This window comes from Cotesia glomerata, linkage group LG2, assembly GCF_020080835.1.
Source record: "Cotesia glomerata isolate CgM1 linkage group LG2, MPM_Cglom_v2.3, whole genome shotgun sequence".
NCBI classification, from domain to species: Eukaryota; Metazoa; Arthropoda; class Insecta; order Hymenoptera; family Braconidae; genus Cotesia; species Cotesia glomerata.
In genome coordinates, this window is record NC_058159.1 from 9,427,777 (window position 1) to 9,440,083 (window position 12,307).

The following is a 12,307-nucleotide window of genomic DNA, read 5'->3' on the forward strand; positions in this document are numbered from 1 at the left end:
AAAAACACCCTCATACATCAATATTTACCGGAAACTATAAGATTGCTGCTTATAAGTGTGCCTGCGCAAATTTGTTCATAAGTTTTCGTCGACTTTTTTTCATAAATTCCAGTATGCCAAGGAAATACTCCCAATTTAGCTGTAAATCCACTTACGATGAGTGTACTACCGTGAGAAATAGTCGTCCCACATTCTGATACAAAAAAAATATAATTTCATGATAAAAATATCGAATTTCAATCATTATTCAATCATAATTCATCATCACAAGATTGTAATTAATAATTTTACTTCTGGTAGTTTATAATTATTTTGTTAATAATTAATCATTATCACAAACATATTGAATCATTATATTATTAATTGATACTTTACGAGTCAAAATAATGAAGTTACATTAACTTGATAATCTTATATTGAATTTACAATGATTTGGAAAAATATTTTTATTTTTGAAAATTAACTAAAAATGTAGGATTAGTATATTACACACCTAGGGAAATAAAGTACGATATGTCTCAGATCACATATAATTGTTGGCCGAGGCGAAGCCGAGGCTATCTTATTTACTTCCCGTGGAGTGTATACTATTTTTTTGCTCGACAAAGGCAGGAAGCGGCAACTTTGTTTAGCGCACCGGGCCAAAAGTTGACGTTTTCTGCCTGTCGACCCAAAAAAAAATTTATATAATAAAATGGCGGTGTTCAGTTGTTTCATTATTGACAAAAAATATTTGTATATAATTATAACACAGGTCCACATGATAAAAAAAAAGTTATGAATGCTGGGGGTAAGAATATATGATTCTTATATTTTTTTTTTTTTTCGCTAAACACGAATCCAAAGTCAAAATTGAGGGTCGATGAGCAAATTCACAAGAAAACCGATAAAAACTGTTTAAAATCTAGTAATTTTTTCTATTTGATGATAATATCCGTCGAATGATTGCTGTTTTCAGTTGAAGCATACCAATGCTCTATTGTTCTTGAAATTTTCGTTCAGATTGCTTTAAGTTCGAATGCAATATTAAATCTCAATATTATCATGAAAAAACAATTGTCAATTCATCAGACAGCTAAAACCCAGTAAAAACAATAAGACAGACGTCTTATGACGTCTTTAAAAGCGGTTTAATATGGTCACCAAATCTTAATAATGTCATATTGTTTGCTGGGAATTTTGAAAGCTTTTTATCATTCCTGCCGAAATGTCTTTGTCATAAGTCATAAACATCTCCGATACCACCTAGCATACATAATTATTTTGTATTTTGTGAACCTAAGTTATAATAATTCATATCTTCTTATATTATCCAAAACGTCATTATTCCATTATTCAGCATACATACAATGATAAACAAATTAAGTTGATTTATTAGAAAAAAAAATCTTGAACTAAGATCATTCTAAAAAATTGAATTACCTCGAATTTTTCTTAGTTTAAGTTAATTTCATTTAATTCAAGAAAGTTTATTCTAGATTCAAAGTATACCCTGATTAAGAAATCTAATTTGAAATGATTCAATCCATGCAAAGTGTACATCTATATATTAGTCAACTCAAACCATTTTGAATCATTTCAAATTGTTTTGAATCATTTTAAATTAGATTTCTCAATCAGGGTAATTAAATTCTTCAAAATGATTTTTTTGATGCCAATTTTTTTTCTCTTGAATTAACAGGCGAGAACATCTTTTTCTCGCTTTGCTCTCACGGAGTTCAACGGAACTATCTCTGTCGCACTCCCAACAGCAGAGCAATTGCAGTTTCGATTGGTTTCACGAAACGAATGAAATTTTTGAAAAAAACGCTTTGTGGTGAAATAGTTTATTAAATTATCTATTATCTCTAAAAACGTTTTTTCAAAATTTCCATTCGTTTCGCTAAACCGATTGAAACTGCAATCACTGGTCTCGGCTGTTAAGTTGACATTTCTATCAATGTACACTAATCATAGTTAAAAGGTATAAAAAAATTTTTTATTTCAAGAAGCTGTCAAAAAGCCTTAAGATAAAAAAAAAAAGTCAAAACACAATTTAAGAAATATTTCATATCTATTACATATCGAAATTTTTTTAATAAACTAGAAAATTGAACGCGATTTTCGCGCTTTTGCCAAAATGTTTATTATCGACAATTTAATTAATCAATATTTTTACAAATTTTACTCATTAATATTTAACCGTTGCCATGGTAACCTTTGCCAAAGTGATCACCATAGCAACGAAAAGCGCCAACAATGAAAACGTCACATCAACTTTTTAATGAAGGATTTTAAAACAAAAATTCTCTATAAAATCTATCATTTAATACTATTTTATGTATTGGATATATTTATTTTTTTTTACTTTTGATTTATTTTTTCCAGAAATTAATTAAAGTAATAAAGTTATAAATTGACTAAAAAAAGTTATATAAGATTAAAATAAAAATCACTAATTCTCAAGACAAAATAGGACATCAAAAATTATATGTTGACATGTCAGAACATATCAGAGATTTTTTCACTTGTACGTTTACTAGTTCATGCAACCATATGAATAATAAGTAAAATAATAAAGAAAAAAAAACAAACAAACTTGGTAAGCATCTAAATACAGAGCGATCCCAGCTGCCATTTTCAAGACAAGTAATCTCCCTATATACAGGATCATCAGTCAATGGAATCTTATAAGATGGTTTGCACTTGAGCATCGCTGTAGTACCAGGCTCGGCTGGCTGATCGCAAGACACTGCAATACCCCGAATTTTACACGTTATATCTACACTCGAACTCTTGAGAGCAAGGCAGGATTCTGTAACACAAAGCAACATACAATATAGCAGTAAAATGACCCGTATATATGATCCATTCGGTCAAATTACCAGCACAGAGCTTAGCTAGGGGGAAGATATTTCAATGACATCTTCGTTTGCCAAGTACATACTTACTCAAGCACGAGAGGGGCATGTACCAGGAGTCGTTGAGGCAAACGGACACTGCACTACCGTTTCTGACGTAGCCCTCTTCGCATGTGTACGTGAGAATACTGTTTCTGGGTACCCAGTCACCTGGAACTTTGTCGCAGGAGGACTCGCAACCTCCAAGTTCATAATTACCACCTTGTGGCTGTTTGGGTAGTCTACAACCACTTCGAGATGGATTAGCAGCTGTTCTGTTTAAGAGTAAACAACCATTTCAATGGATATAACATTTACTTTATATTTACTATTGACTATAATCTTAATTGATTAATTTAAGAGAAGCTTTACACTGAAAATAATTATTCGATTCAAGGAAAATATTTTCTTCATGATTTCACAATTGTTTTAAAAGATTTATTTAGCTTTCTTGGTCAAAAAAATAATAATTCTTTGATAAAACACAGAAATTATTTATTTGAAAAATGTTACCCTCCAACGAAGCACTTTATTGTTTTCAAAAAAAAAAATATTTAAAAAAATAAAGTTTTTAATTAAGAAAACTTGTTTTCTTCAAAATAATTTTTTTGTTATACACAGTAAAAAATTTTGCGTCATTGCGTCAAAAAACTTAGTGTTAAAAATTTTTGTGTTAAATATTTAACATTTTTATGTGTAAAGTTAACATTTATTCTGTTAAATCAACACAAAAAAGTGTTAAATATTTAACATAAAAATTTTTATCACAAAATTTTTTGATGCAATGACGCAAAAATTTTTACTGTGTATGATAATTTGTATTCAATCAAGTTAGTAAATTTATCAGTATGAGTAATTTTAATTAAGCCATGATATAAAAATAACCATTCCCTTAAATATTATTCATTCATACCGATTATTTTTAGTTGAAAACTTTAGTTCCTCTTCTTCTTCTTCTTCGCCTTCTTCTCTTTCATACATCCGGGTAGTGGATAATATATTTACATCAGGATATTCCACATTTGGCATTGCATTGTTCCGATCATTTTGAGGTCTTCCACTTCCGCTGTTATGAAAATTACTTGGACTAATACTTGATTGTTTTTCATTATTTTTATTCGATTGTGAAGGTTTACTACCACTACTTTGAAAATTTCCATAGCTATTTGTATTTTCTTGGGGTTTTTTATACCCCGAATTATTATTACTGTTATTACTTTGACTTGATAATGGTGGTTTATAGTTACCATTACCGCTACTTTCTTGACTATAATTTTTATTTGGAATCTTGTCATTATAATTATTGTTACTAGGATGATTATTTTGAGTATTCAAATTTGTGTTAGGATGTTGGTTGTTTTCATTATCAGTATTTCTATTGGTCAAAGAAAATGTTGGCAAAATTATGTTAATATTTGAGTGAAATTCAATTGTACTAGGCGTTGATGTTTCGAACTTTTGTCCACTATCACTATTACCATTTTCATTAAAATTATTTTGCGACTGGGGTCGATTTGATGCCCAGTTTCCCACTTCGCCGTTATTATCATAATAACCCCCGTTTCCTGATGGCTGTGATGGTGTTTCTTTTCGATTCTGCTCCTGGAAGGCGGGTTGATAGGACACCGGTCGTTGTACAAATTGGTCATTCTTATTTTTGTTGTATGGATTCGATAATGATGACGATGATGATGATGAAGATAATTGCAGTTGAGAATTTTCATTCTTATTTTGACTATAAGTTAAATTCATTTTATTACGGTTGTTAAATATTTCTTGAGATGAAGGTTGTTCAACGTCTCCTACAGAGCCATATTGATTATCCGGTGGTTTCTTGTTTACTGGCCTTTGGTTGAAGTTATTATTGCTGAAGTCAATATGTGAAACTTCTTCGCGTTCGAAAGGTATTTGTTGTGCCGCAGGATTTTTATTGTTATTATTTGCTGTCAAGTCACTGTACACAGGAGGTCTTTTATTGATCGGCTGTTGATTAATGTTAAATGCTCCAAATTGAAGTGAAGCTGTTTGAGAGCCTCCTAATTGACTTAAGGTGTTTCCAAATGATAAACTAACTTGACGTTTTTTCTTTCCGGTTTCATTGCATTCTGTAAAAGATTGATTAATAAAATAAGTGTTATTCGTAAGGTAAGAAAAAAAGATAATTAAATATCAACAAGCGACCTTTTAATACTATAAAGCTGTTGTTATAATCATTTAAAATCATACTCAGTTAATCAAATAATTTTTTTTTCTATTCAATTAGACTTATTAATTTTGTTCGAACTACCGTAGTAAATTTAAATTAAATTTATAGTCAATTTACAATTACTTGGTGTTGATTTTAATTGTACAAAATTTTGGCTCATAATGAGAAGTGCAAAAAATGCATTATTCTGATAATTCGTTTTTTATTTAATTATTAATATGTATTGTAAAAATACAATTTATAATTTTTTTCTATTTATTATATGATTGATGCATTTACCAAAAAAACTAATAATTTAAAATATTCAACAGATGCGTTTATTTTTATTAATATTTAAAAAATTTAATTAATTCATCATTCAAGAAATTAATTTTTTAAAAATGTTAACTGATGGATTTTTTATTAGAATTAATCATTGAAATGAAATAAATTATAGATTTTAAGAGGTAAGAAACTTGAATAATTACTTTAATAACTTTGCATTCAATTCAGTAAAAATTAAATTAACACGTGCTTGACTTAAATTGAATAAATGAATTTTTTACCCTTATTATAAATTCCGATAGATTGAAGCTTAAAAAAAATTTTATAAGGTACAAAATTCAAACTCATAAAAGAGTTAAAATTAAAAGAGAAAAAGAAAATTTCACGTTCGAAAAATTATTTTAAATTCAGTTTGAGCGAATTTGAGATCTGTTGAGTGATTCAAATCAATCGTAGGTCAGAATATTGTCTTAAAAGTTTTACATTAAAATTATCGCATTTTTTCATAGCTGATACTCTAACGAATACTTAAAAAATTTATGATACTAATTTATCATATATTTGACAATGTTAATGAACGGATATAGTACTTTGTATGATATATGATCGAATTATATCTACTGAATTTTGGTCACTAGTGATAGTTCAGATGACAATTGTGATAAAGATGATTAAATTTTTATTTTATTTGTCTAATATCCGTATTTCATGTTTTTGTTTAATTAAATTAAGATTATGTTAACAAATAATAAACTTGCAAAGAGCTTAAATGAATAATTAAAGGGAAATAAAAAATTGGTAAGTTTTATGACTTACGTTTAATGAGAACAATCTACTCAATAATTATTAACTTTTACATACTCTGTGAAATCCTGTTTAATTAAATTTTCTTATGTATTGAAAATAATTAATGATTTTCTATATTTTAGACACTCTACTCTAAAGGATTAAAAGTTTGTCATGTTTCATATTCAAACTATTTAAACACTACCGTTAAAATGGTCTTAGCTGCTTAAATTAATCAACGCTAGTGGGGGATTAATTAATAAACTTTCAGTGACAATTATTATTATTATTCCACGGTTAAGTCAAAATTTATGATACATCAAGTAAATTATTTTTTACAGGATAAATTTTTTTCAGCAGTGCGTCAAAACTTTTAGTCAAAATTTTTTTAGTTTATAAATTTTATACAAAAACTTTTTTTAATACAATGAGAGAAAATTTATTAATGATGATGTATATGCATGGACTTTTGTTTAGAATTTATCAATATTAGACAGAATATTGTGAACTTGCATTATGTAAAATTTTTTAATATATTTTTGTCACTGTTTTATTAAATTGTTATTATTCAATATAAAAAGAGTCTAAAAATATTTGGAAAGTTTCTGCCTTGATATTAAGATCATAAAGTTCGAGGATAATTGAATGTAATTAACAATGTCACGAACTCTTTACATGTAGATCGTGCCAAAAAAATTTAACAATCTATTTTATTAATCTAAAAATAAATTCTTCTGCAATACTTAAACATTTACAATACATTTTGTTAATATTTTATCCAAAAATCCTTCGACTATAAAAAAACAAACTCATTAAGTAATACTTGAAAGACAACAACGTAACAGGACGGAAATGAAATAAAAAAAAAAACAAAATTTACACAGTATTGGTAACTTACGAGTGAAAGAATATAATGAAAAAGTCAGGAAAATCCACAGTGACAACGATTTAACATCAACAATTGACATATTTATTTCTTACATGCACTATATATAATACTCGTACTCACAAGAGGAATAATCTTTACCCAAGTGATGCACCACAATTAGTGAACGACCTTGCGAAGCATAGTATAGAAAGGAAGACAAAGAGAGTGAGTTAAATTCGATTGGGAAGACAAGGTATCCTGAAACTGGTACCCAACTCGTTTCTCGAGCATCTAGCCTCCAGCTAGACAAACATTTTACCGAAAAAAAGTAAAAAAAAAAACGCAATCCAGGATACAAGAGCTGACGTACCACTGATTAAAACTATGTCAATAAAATATTCCGTAGGAACCGGTAAATACATTTAAGAGTCTGTTTGTTTATTCGGTGATTTATTTATTGATGAAAGATATAATTGAAAGTTCTTCATTATTTTGATATTGTTAACCCAATCGATTATTTGAACACCTTGTAAATTAAAAGAATAGTTGATCAATTAATTCAAAATTTACATGCTCCATTATCGATGAAAGAAGAAATTTTTATCAACTAAAAATCATTTTAATAAAGAAATTGAATTTTGAAACTTTTAAGCAAAATAATTTTTCAGACAAATTTATAGAATTTTAAAGCTGTTTTTTTATAATTTATAATCGAAAAAGTTATCTGTATTTTTTAGTAACAGAGATTGAAGTTCAATCACATTTTTTAATCAAAGATTTAATACACACTGTACAAGCATACACGCATGTACAATGGTCATTTTGTAAATAATTGAGAGATCAGAATGGCTTACGAAAACAATAACTAAAATTAAAAAAAAATATAATTTTTATTGCGAGAAATTTCATTGGATAAAATTTTACACTATTACAATCAGTGAATGCAAAAATACTAAAATAAAAAGAAAAAAAAATGAGCTTAAAAATCCTTCAGTTTCTGAATTTCGAAAGAAAGCAGCCGTTTAGAGAAGCTATACGCTACGTTTTCTCTGATATACGATTTCAATTTATAGTAATTATAAAAAAAAAAATAATAACATATGAGAAATTTAAATCATCATTATATTTATCAATATTAACATGAAAAACTTTATAACATTAGCCAAAGATGGTTATAAATCTGTAATCTCTCAAGTTTTATATACAATTTTGGAAAAATAACTTTGAATATTCACCAAATTACTGAATAATAACATAGTTTTTAAATTACCAATCGGTTTTTGATTCATAAAAAAATTTGGTAATTATTTACAAGTGAAGTCTATCCATGCTAGCCCATGTTAATTTTTTTTTTTTTTTTTTGATCAAATTGATCAATTTTTTTTTTTAAATCATTCGTTTTTTTATGTACTTTTCAAAAAAAAAAATATATATCAAAAAAAGATAAAATATAAATTTTATCCAAGAACGAGAGCCAAAATTTTTTTCAACTTTTAAAGGCAAAAAAGCAATCGAAATCTTTATTTTTCTTTTCACGATATTTTCAACTTCCCGCTAAGAAAATCGAAGATATTGGTAAGAAAAATCGGGAAGTTATTGGTTTTACCCCGTTTTGCAAAAATCGAGGTTTCAACAGATCTCGACGTTTTAAAGCCCTAAGAAGCTTTCCTGACTATTTTTACGACGATGTCCGTACGTCTGTGTGTGTGTGTGTGTGTTTTTTTTTTTTTTAAGGGGAGGGAATCCTTTTTACAGATTCTAGGCATAGTTGTTTGGCCTGGATATATGGCGACTCGATGCAGTGTCATACTAAAACTCGACGCTAGCGCCCCTACCCACTAAACCCTAAACCCCTTTTCCTCTTTCCCCTAATCCCTCATGGAAACCGCCGTTAGGCATTACTTCGTGAGGGGAGGATCTAGCTACTGCTCTTTCTTCTGATAGCTAAGGTGTTATTTTACCTTTTTTCTAGTTGTTGTCATTTGTTCTTCTTCTTTCGATGGAACGCAAGTCTATAAGGACTTCTGTTGCAAATGTGCTGATGGCGTTCCAGGAGGCTCTTGATGACAACATTGCTTCTACTATTGTCTCTGGTTGGATTTTCTTCTTTAGGATCATCTCCAGCTCATCTCGCTGTGGGTAAAATCGTGGGCACTCAAAGAAAACGTGCTCCGCGTCTTCATTGATTCCTGGGCAGGACGGGCACTCCGGTGAATCATCATGCTTGAAGCGGTGAAGATACTGTGTGTGTGTGTGTGTGTGTGTGTGTGTGTGTGTGTGTAAACCTCATAACTTCTGAACGGCTTAACCGTTTTGCTCACAGTTAGTGTCATTCCAAAGGTCTTTGCCAAACTTAGATTTTCTGTAAGTTGGAACCGATTCGGACCAGTAGATTTCGAGAAATTGCAAAAAAAGTGAAAAAAAAATTGTTTTTTTTTTTTCTATTTTTTTTAAATATCGCCGAATTGGCTGAACCGATCGACCTCAAAAACTAATCAGCTCTTAACTTTGAAAACCTGCATCGATCGCCACCAAAAGCGTCAGAATCGGTTGATGCGTTCGTGAGATATCGTTGCCGAAAAAAATCGAAAAAAGTGTTTTTTTGTAATAACTCCGAAATGTTTTATCAGATCAATTTTTTTGTTCAAAAATATTCATAGAGCTCAAAAAACTACATCGATCGCCGCCAACCGCGTGCAAATCGGTTGATTTATTCAAAAGTTATAGCAGTTTGAAAATTAAAAAAATCATGTTTCATCGAACTTTGATAAGATTTTTGAGCTCGAAGAGGTCAAAAACGTCATAAGTGCTATTTTAAACACCTAGGTATGGAATTAGCGGGAAGTTACGGGGATGGCCTTCAGGGTCAACCGTTTTCCTAATTTTTTATCATAAATACGCCGTAAAAACAAGCAGAATCAAAAAAAAAATTTGAAAATGTTAATTTTTCACCTAGTTATGGCCCAAAATGGGGTTGACCCATCTTGTAAATATTTACCAAAAATTTTGTTAAGTCAATTCTGATCAATCTGAAATCGATGTTATCAATTATTAATTAATTTTTTTTGTTTTTCAATTTAATAATTAAATGAGAATATTCGCGATAATGATATTTTAAGGTTATTGGATAGATTTACAAAGTGAAAAGCTTCGTACTTATCTATATTCATGCTGTAAAACAAATGCATTTATATTTTTGACAAGAACATTATTTAGTTTTTTATATGCTCTGCAATAGCATTTTTTGAATTATTAATCAATAACTAAAAGAAAAACTCAAATGGATAGCATATTACAAAATTATAATTCAAAATTTATGTATAGAGTGCCTGACGGATTACGAGAATTGTGCAAAGATATTTCTCACAAGGTATGTATAATGTATTGATTTTACAAGTATAATAATATTCAATTAATAATGTATAATCATTTTATACCATACTCAGGTTTTGCGCAGTCAGCCAACAAATATTTATCATTTTATCGCTGATTATGTTGACGTACTTTTAATTACACGAGACAATACGAAAGGTATTTTTTGTTTATTAAAATTACTTTTTTAATTAATATTCTATGTTATCGCGTTATAATTTATAATATTTATGGGTTTTATAATTAGTGGCAATTAATGTTGTAAATAATATTGTGGAGAGCAGTGAATTTATTATTAATACTCTTGACTCTATGGGATTGGACTTGAAACAAATTGCTAGAGTAGCACCGAAATTACAACAAGCGTTTCGTGATTATTTGGACACCAATCATAAATCATGTAAAATTAAAATACCTTTTAATTTTATTTGCTGTGTATTTCAATGTTGTTATTAGATATGTTATTATCTGTATCAAGTAGTATTAATATTCATTGTATGTTAATCCAGATGATGAGTGCGGAATTACTATGAAAAAAATTATTGATAATGCTAGTATTGAATCGGATCAAGCTCAAAAAGCAGCTACCACTATTCAAGTAATGTTATATATTTAATATTTATTTTATAAGATGTAATAATTATTTTATAACAAGAGATAGAACCAATCATTTGATCAGCCAAGCGAAATTGGTTAGATTTAATTTAAGAAAAAAAAAACCAAAGCAGGCATTACACAAAATATCAAATAATGTTTCATCTCTTGCATTACATCGCATTTTTTTTTTTTTTTTTTTGTATCAAAGCCTCGAGTTTTAATGTCTGAAACCAGTCGAAGCAAGAATTACCGATAATAAATAGTGAATATTCACTATTTCATTTTTAAAGAGTACGTTGCTTGCATTTTTTATCGAGACAAACCAGATAAGTTACAATTTAGGTACACAGTTACAAATAGTAAATAAAATTAGTAGGATAGTAATAAAAAGAACATAAACTTTAGATTTAAGATAATCCTGTAAATGAGATTTACTTTTACCCTGGAAGTTTGTTCAAAACGTGACCTAAGTTTTATAGGATTTTCACTTTCTTTATACAAAAATAAAATAATTGAAAATAAGAAATCAAAATCTATGAATATAGTGAATGTCAGAAGAAATCACCAGAGCTTGTGAGTCACGGAATACTATACTGTAACTTAAGACTTGTATGTCACAGAGTCTTATGTGCTTCCGAAGAAATATGTTTGGAGCCAATGAGAGAGTACTGGTGACTTTCATGTATTACGAGAACAAGTTAATATATTAATTAAATTTCTATAGATATCAATACCGAAAACATATCAAGATCTGAGTGATTAAGGGCTAGTTTTTCAATCCGAGATAAAATTTTATTCTATGCCAATATATATATTATACTGGCAATAATAATTTTATCCTGGATAAAATTTTATCTCGGATTTAAAAACTGGCCCTAAAAGTTAACAGAAGTCATTGAATTATGGAAAATTTGGGATAATCCGCTTTGTACAAACTTCAAGGGTAATTAGTAAGGATACGGAATAAAAGTAGAGTTACATACTCGAAAAAGAAGACTAAAAATTGTAAATTTTAGCAGACGCACATTATCAGTTCCTGAATTAAGATCTCTGTGCTTCCAGTCCATAGCAATTGTTATATTTTTCAAAAGTATACTGTGAAAATATAATACATAACTATAAAAATATATTAAATGCAGACAAAATATAATAAATAATTTATAATTATACCTTGTCAAAACTTTTTTTTCTTGACCGTGTTACAGTTTAGAGTTCTAAAATCTTTTTTTTTTTTTTTTTTTTTAATGAAGCTACTTAAAAAAAAAATGAGAACATTTACGACATAAATCTTTTTTCATTCACCGATGATATTTATTCTTATAGATCATAACTATT

The 12,307-nt window shown here is 28.6% G+C and overlaps 2 protein-coding genes across 2 annotated transcripts in view; one reads left to right on the forward strand and one right to left on the reverse strand.

Annotated features, from left to right (window-relative positions):
- LOC123259883 overlaps nucleotides 1–12,307 on the reverse strand; it is a 42,655-nt gene that overhangs the window by 4,011 nt on the left and 26,337 nt on the right. Inside the window, exons 14-17 of the mRNA XM_044720659.1 lie at nucleotides 3,793–4,984; nucleotides 2,931–3,154; nucleotides 2,579–2,794; nucleotides 29–193 (exon numbers count right to left, since the gene is read on the reverse strand). Coding sequence (XP_044576594.1) covers nucleotides 29–193; nucleotides 2,579–2,794; nucleotides 2,931–3,154; nucleotides 3,793–4,984 — 1,797 coding nt within the window. The remainder of the gene's footprint in view (nucleotides 1–28; nucleotides 194–2,578; nucleotides 2,795–2,930; nucleotides 3,155–3,792; nucleotides 4,985–12,307) is intronic.
- On the forward strand, nucleotides 10,298–11,037 carry LOC123259890. The gene is made up of 3 exons (XM_044720667.1): nucleotides 10,298–10,373; nucleotides 10,450–10,534; nucleotides 10,623–11,037. The coding sequence occupies exons 1-3, from the start codon at nucleotides 10,320–10,322 to the stop codon at nucleotides 10,829–10,831; spliced, it is 348 nt and encodes a 115-aa protein (XP_044576602.1). The 5' UTR covers nucleotides 10,298–10,319; the 3' UTR covers nucleotides 10,832–11,037.

Excerpts from the sequence above, each read along its gene's own strand:
- LOC123259890 (XM_044720667.1), top strand. The coding sequence starts at position 10,320 with ATGTATAGAGTGCCTGACGGATTACGAGAATTGTGCAAAGATATTTCT. Across the intron at positions 10,374-10,449 it reads GCAAAGATATTTCTCACAAG|GTTTTGCGCAGTCAGCCAAC; the intron begins GTATGTATAATG and ends TACCATACTCAG. Across the intron at positions 10,535-10,622 it reads TACACGAGACAATACGAAAG|TGGCAATTAATGTTGTAAAT; the intron begins GTATTTTTTGTT and ends TTTTATAATTAG.